Below are 7,195 nucleotides of genomic sequence, written 5' to 3'. Positions count from 1 at the left end.
CAGTGTAGAAATGTGGGGGTGAGGGCAGCAGGAGCAATCCAAAGCTGTGATATAACAGGAACTTTACTGAGTCCTGACTCCGTGGCATATGGTCTGTGTCCTGCTTTCCTTCACACAGGCCCCTGAACCGCTCCTGCAGCAATGCAGCCTGTGCAGGAGGAAGCCACAGCCCTAACAGCTGCTGAGATCTGGGATTCTGTGAGAAGCTCCCTTCCCATTTCTTGCCAAGCAGAGGGGGCTCAGGGTGGTACTGCAACCCCTGGTCAAAGTTTGTAGGATTAGCTGACAATAGGGTAAAAAAAAAAAAAAAACATAAATAGATAAATAAGTAGATATTAACAAAAAATTTTTAAGCTTCCAGGAGTCATTGTTGACTACCCTTCCTTGTCACTTTCCTGCTATACCTGAGAGCTGACACCTGGGAGGATTAAGGACCAAAATACAGAATCGAGTAATCAATGTGTAAATGTACACGTGCATAAACAGGTGCGTAGGTGTGTATTTGGTTCTCCTCTATGAGTTTTTGTGATAAAATTGTCCATATTTTATTTATTTATTTACTACTCTTTGCACAGCCAGGCTACCCCATAGGCAATGTGCCCAGAGGAGCCTGTATTTTAAACTCTTTATTATAAAAAAAATTCAATGTGTATGAAAGTGGAGGGAAGAGGCTGGGTGCAGTGACTCACACCTGTAATCCCAGCACTTTGGGAGGCAGAGATGGGTGGATCACCTGAGGTCAGGAGTTCGAGACCAGCCTGGTCAACATGGTGAAACCCTGTCTCTACTAAAAATACAAAAATTAGCTGGGCGTGGTGGCAGGCGCCTGTAGTCCCAGCTACTCGGGAGCATGAGGCAGGAGAATCGCTTGAACACAGGAGGCGGAGGTTGCAGTGAGCTGAGATTGCACCACTGCACTCCAGCCTGGGTGACAGAGCGAAACTCTGTCTCAAAAAAAAAAAAAAAAAAAAGCAGAGAGAATAGTATAAAAGAATCCCATCCAGCCATCATCTAGATTTAACCATTAACACCTTAGCATGTTTGGTTCATCTTTTGTTTTTTTCTTTGTATTTAAAAACAAACTCCAGACATTATATTTCACCCTTAAATACTTTAATATACACCATTTAAAAGATAAGGATGTTTTCTTCTATAACCACCACACCATTATCGCACACATCAAAATTAACAATAATTCTTTGCTATTTTCTGCTACACAGTCCCAATTCAAATCTTCCTGATTATCCCCAAATCTCCTCTTCCAGTTGGTTTGTTTGAATCAGGATCCAAACACGGCCTACACGTTGCATTTGGTTGTTACATGACTTCGGTCTCTTTAAGCCAGAGGGCCATTTTGAACTATTAAGGAAGGGGTTGCTCTCACCCACCCATCCCTCTGACCTGGGCCCCAGTGAATTTCTCCAGGTGCACCCTGAGGCCCCTCCCTAGCAGTCCAGGCAGCCAGAGCAGAGTGACTAAGGTCTGGAGGAATGAGCCTTGCCATGGAAAAACCAGAAACTCACAGATTTTCAAAATTCCAGGCAAGATACCATGACGCACGGGAAAATGTATGATGTAGTTTCTGTCCTCTGGCCCCCGATGAGAATAAAGCTTCCACCAGGCTGGAGGGAGAGAGAGAGGAGGGCCCACAGGACAGAGGGAGCGAGAAGGAACGCACTCCGCACGCGCTGGGCCCAGGCAAACGGGCTCCATTGAAGAAGCACAGACTTGTGCTGAGGAGCTGGGCGTCTCCCTCACCAGGGTCCTCTGGTGAGCCTCTCCCCTTGACGGTCTCCTTTTGTTTGTCCAGTGGGAAGGATGCCTATCTCTGCCCAGAGAACGTTGCAGTCAGAGGCCCACTTTGCCCCCTGGGAAGGCCCCTTCATGAGAGCTAGGCCCTGGCTGCCCACAGGGTTGGTGGTGCATGGAAGGAAGCCTCTGCAACCCACCCCAGCCTGGCCAGCAGCGTCTCCGTGCATCAGAGCGGGGCTCACCAGCACTCCGTGCACCCTCCTAGAGTTCAGCCACGTGCTCGGCTGGTTTCCCCACATTAGAAACGTTGATCAAAGAACAGCATTTCTTCCGCGACAGGAGGGAGTGCCTGGGGCCTGAGCTGTGTCCCCTACACCGTATTCCGGCTCACACTGTGCCCTGGGCCTCTAGGCTCAGAACGAGCCGTGCTGGTGACCCCGGAAGAGCGGCCTCCTGGGCCCTGGCTGCGGAGGCAACAGGCTGAGCCGGCGCTTGGAGGCCGCTGCGCTCTGGGCCTCGCCTTCCGGAGCCTGGCCGGCGTTCCGGTTGCATCTGCGTGGAAACTCGTCCCCGAGGAGCACTTTTGGGGAGACATTCATCTTCCTTGACGGCCCAGTCAGTGCTCTTTGGGCTTTTGTCCTCTCTTACTGGCTTTGGTGGCGGCGGTGCAGAGAGAGGCCTCCCGCGGACCCCGAGGCGCTGGTGCCCCGCGCTGGTGGGGCCTCCACAGGCGCACGCGGCCCCGGCAGCTGGCAATCTGGCCTGCATCTGATCAATTTTATCTGCAAAGCATTCAGAAAATTTCTCCCCCAAAGAACACGTTGACCCTCTTAAGCGGGGAATGCAATGTGGGTCGCCTGCTGGAGGACGCCCTCGATTTTGATGAGGCTTGTGCAGGGACCCGCGATAAGCTTCAGAAGGCGAGCCAAGCGGGTGGGGACAAGGCTCCTCCGGGGAGCTCCGCATCGTCCCCGGCCTTCCATTCGCCGTGTTTACCAATTGTGAAAGCAAATCCAGCTGTTGGGAGGAATTGCTTCCAGATGACATGATGGGAAAGGAAAACACACTTCATAAAAAAGCTGCTGAATAAAAACCAGAACATGTCCGCTCTGTGGGCCAGGATTGCATAGGGGCTGTTTCCTTAGGTTGTGCAATAGGCCAGCTCCTGGGGTAAGGAACAAGAACAGTGCAAATGTTCCCCCTGCCAGAGTCAGGAGACCAGAGCTGGGACTGGACTTGGCAGAACTTGGGGAAAATTAGTTGACCTTGCTGGGCCACCGTATTTTTCTCGTTCTCAAGAACGGCTTCCCACCTTCACTGGAGATCCCTGTGAAAGCCACAGAGAAGGTTTGCTGTGTGTTGAACTGCGTGGGTGAGAGAAACCACGAGAAAGCAAGGACATCTTCTTTTGAAAATGGGATGCATTTCTCAGCCCCCCAGCGCAGAATTTGCTGTGTTGGCTTTCTCAACGATTTTAGAAGCTCTCTAACGAGCTGGAATTAAAGTGTCCCTTTACTAATTTGGTTTTACAGGTCACTGGATAAACCTACTTAGGCGGTTTGGAAGAGGATTAGGACATTTGTGGCTCTTCCAAGTTGACTTTCCAGGCAGGGTCAGTCAGCAGCTGGAGACTCCCCTGGCTCGGGGCCAGCGCTCTTATAAGCCGCAAGTTTTTAAGGGCCTGGTGAGCACAGTTATCCAAGAAACAGAAAGTTTGCATGGAAATTAAAATGCAAATGTCCCAAAGCAAGGCACACATTCCCGAGCTTGCCTGCCCAGAGAAGCCAGAAAACGCAGCAGCCCAGTTCCCTATGGTGAGGGAAACAGCTAAAGTGATTTAGTTACTTTCCCTGCCTCAGCCTTGAGCAACTTTCTTAACCCCTATTGGGGCGGAATAGACTTGAATAGCTGGGAAATTGCCTAAGTGCAGGAGATCCCCTTAGAAAGGAGGCTGTAGCCATTAGCCACAGGTAGCTCTGTAGATTATCATTTAAAATTCAGTGTTTCAGTCTCACTAGCCACATTTCGTGCTAGTGACTGCCACATGCAAGAGTGACTGCCATATGAGACACTGCGGATCAAATGAGCATTCACTCATTCATTTCACAAGTATTTATGGAGTGACTCGGCAGTGACAATGAGCAAAGCATAGAAAATCTCTGCCCTTGTGGAGTTTCTGTTCTAAAGGGGAAGGTGAACATTAAAGAAACACCATGAGTGAGTCACTTTTTTTTCTGTCCATTGCAGTCCCGGGGGGAAACCGATGACGTACTCAATTGAGTAACTGAGAAGTGTTTAATAATGGGAGGATTTACTGAGATGTGGGCAGAGATCAGGGAAACAAGGCATAGTGCAGTCCTCACCGCAGGAACCATCACCATGGCCAGGCCTGCAGGGTCAAGCACAGCTCCAGTTCCCAGCCAGGGCACCAGTGAGAAGAGCCAGGGAGGGGCTGCCTGACAGGAGCAACGCCCCTGCAAGAGAGGCGGCCCTGGAGGCAAACTGGTGGGGGAGGGGCCTAAGTGCTCTCAGCCCACTCCCCTCCCTGGCCTCCCACTGGCCCAGCCCCAGGGAAGCCAGAGGCCGGGTGGCGAGGAGTGGAGGGGAGTACCTGGCAAAATCATGCAGCCTAGGAAACCCAGCAGGGTGGGAGTAGAGTTTGGGGTAGAGGGGTCCTCGGGGGAGGGCAACTAGGAAAAGAAATGGCTTGAAGCACAGGGGCTGTCTCATCGCCATCCTCCCCACCCCTTCTTCTCCTGTCTTCCTATGACATTCTGTCCCCTTCCCCAGGCCCTTGTGTCATCTCTGTAGCTCTGCTTTCTGCCACATGTCACATTCTCTCTCTCTGGGCACCCTCACAAGTGCCTTGGAGCCAAACCAGGGCCGCTCTGCTGAACCCAAGTCTCTGCTCTGTTTACCTAGGAGCATAGACAGGAATGTTTTTTGTTTTTTATGTTAAACAGACTTTACTTTTTAGAATAGTTTTAATTTTGCAGAAAAACTGAGAACATTGCAGACAGAGTTCCTATATACCCCACCCCAGCTTCCCCTATTATTATTATTGTTTTTCAGATAGAGTCTCACTCTTGCCCAGGCTGGAGTGCAGTGGCGTGATCTCGGCTCACTGAAACCTCCCCCTCCTGGGTTCAAGCAATTCTCCTGCCTCAGTCTCCCGAGTAGATAGGAATACGGGCACCCGCCACCACGCCTGGCTAATTTTTTGTATTTTTAGTAGAGACAGGGTTTTTGCCATGTTGGCCAGGCTGGTCTTGAACTCCTGATCTCAAGTGATCCATCCGCCTCAGCCTCCCAAAGTGCTGGTATTACAGGGGTGAGCCACCACACCTGGCCCAGTTTCCCCTATTACTAAATATCTCACATGAGCGCGGTATGTGTTAGTTTATACCATCAACTGGACCTGTCTCCTTGCCTACTCTGCCGCTTCCTGACTCTGTTGCCTGTTTTCTCTAATTCTCTTCCAGGTCTTCAGAAACTAACAGAGAAAAATCATAGAACTGTGGTGAGTGAGTCCAGTCTAGTGAGAGAACAAAGGAAGCATTGCATAGTTACAAAGCAATCAACAAAGGCAAGGTAGTTTCAACAGCCTCCTACCTAAAGCACAGGGGCTTAGGTAGGAGGCTGTGTTCAGGTAGGAGGCTGTTGAAACTTTTCTTTCTTTTGAGAGAAGATCTCGTTCTGTTTCTCAGGTTGGAGTGCAGTGATGTGATCATAGCTCACTGCAGCCTCCAGGGCTCAAGTGATCCTCCCACCTCAGCTCCAAGTAGCTGGGACTACAAGTGCATGCCACCATGCCTGGCTAATTTTTTAATTTTTTTTTTTTTTGGTAGAGATGGGTCTCACTTTGTTGCCCAGGCTGCTCTTGAACTCCTGAGCTCAAGTGATCCTCCCGCCACAGCCTCTCACAGTGTTGCGATTAGAGGCATGAGCCACTGAACCTCACCTCTGGTCTCTCAACTTCTGAGCATTCCCCTCCACAAAGTCATCCCAGAGCATTCCCTCATACCCTTCACTCAGCTTCACCTAAAGGTAACATCTTACATAACCATGGTACAGTTATCAAAACTGAGAGATTAACATTAATACAGAACTATTAGCTAAAACTACAGACTTCATTCAGATTTCACCAATTTCCCCACTCATCCTTTTTTTCTGTCCTAGAATCCAATCCAGGGTCTCACATTGTATTGAGTTGTCATGTCTCCTTAGTCTTCACCAATATGTGACAGTTTTAAAGGCTTTCTTTGTTTTTCATGACCTTGACACTTTTAAAAGTTATGGTCAGGTATACTGTAGAATGTCTTTCAGTTTGAGATTAACTAATGTTTTCTTATGAATTTTGGGGAAGAATATCACTAGGGGAAGTGCCTTTCTCATGACATCATATTGGGGGTACATGGTATCAGCCTGAAAGATTACAGGTGACGTTAAGCTTGGTCACTTGGTTAAGGAGGTGTCTGCCAGGTTTTGCCACTATGAAGTTACTGATTTTCTTTTTCAATACTCCATTTGTTAGAAGTAAGTCACTAAGTCCAGCCCATACTCAAGGGGAAAGGAATTAAGCTCCTTTTCTAGAGGAAGGAGTATCAAAGAATTTGTGGACATACGTTAAAACCACCACAGTGACTTATTAATGATTTTGGGTAGATACTTTGAGGCTATACAAAGATTCTATTTCTGCTTAAAGTTTCACCCACTAATTTTAGCATTCATCAGTGAATCTTAGCTGCAGCAGTTATTACTGTGGTGTTCAAATGGTGATTTTCTACTTCCCTCGTGCCTTCTACCTTTGTCATTTGGAATCCTGTAAGGACAGTTTCTCTCTTCTACTCGTTTATTTATTCATTCAATCATTTCTTTATATCAGTATGCACTATGGAGATTTATTTTATTCTTTGGGTTAGAATCCAGTACTGTTTTTTAATTGCTCAATTGGTTTCTGTTTATGACTCTGCAAACTTTTTGGGCTTGCTCCTGTGTCCTTTTTGACATGACTTCCTCCTTTTTTGAATTTTGCTCTGTTTGGTGTTTGTTTTGAGCACTCCTTTACTTTCTGTCAAATGCTCCAGGCTCACTGTGCATTTTCTGCCCCAGCTGCCCCAGCCCTATAATGCACCCTTTCACAGAGGGCCTCTTGGTGCATTGCAGACTTCCCTGCTGATATGCTAGTGACTTTAGTTAGGGTCTGCTGCTCTGCCAGGATCAGAATCCTTTTCTTACCAGCACAGCTCTCACAGTGGTAAAGAGTCTGACAGGCCCATTGTCCCTGCCCTGGCACGTAGGAGGTATGTGACTTTGGGCAAGTTATTCTATGTCAGCCTAAGTGTTCTCGTCTGTAAAATGGGAAATGACAGTCCTCCTTCCTTATGGGGTTCTTGTGAGGATTAAGTGCATGTGAAGCAGGTCACATGCCTGTCATAAGTAT

At 48.4% G+C, this 7,195-nt stretch overlaps 1 protein-coding gene across 1 annotated transcript; it reads right to left on the bottom strand.

Moving 5' to 3' along the window:
* Positions 1-1,096: 1,096 nt before the first annotated feature.
* Positions 1,097-2,976, bottom strand: LOC129031974 (uncharacterized). Its single transcript, XM_054478854.1, has one exon. The coding sequence runs from the start codon at positions 2,797-2,799 to the stop codon at positions 2,140-2,142; it is 660 nt and encodes a 219-aa protein (XP_054334829.1). The 5' UTR covers positions 2,800-2,976; the 3' UTR covers positions 1,097-2,139.
* Between the last annotated feature and the right edge of the window lie 4,219 nt (positions 2,977-7,195).

Source organism: Pongo pygmaeus, chromosome 11 (genome assembly GCF_028885625.2).
Source record: "Pongo pygmaeus isolate AG05252 chromosome 11, NHGRI_mPonPyg2-v2.0_pri, whole genome shotgun sequence".
In the NCBI taxonomy this organism is placed as follows: domain Eukaryota; kingdom Metazoa; phylum Chordata; class Mammalia; order Primates; family Hominidae; genus Pongo; species Pongo pygmaeus.
The sequence above is the reverse complement of the archived record's forward strand: the minus strand, read 5'-3'. Positions and strand labels throughout refer to the sequence as shown.

What these genes read in the sequence shown, in the direction of transcription:
- LOC129031974 (XM_054478854.1), bottom strand. Translation starts at nt 2,799, where the DNA reads ATGTCATCTGGAAGCAATTCCTCCCAACAGCTGGATTTGCTTTCACAA.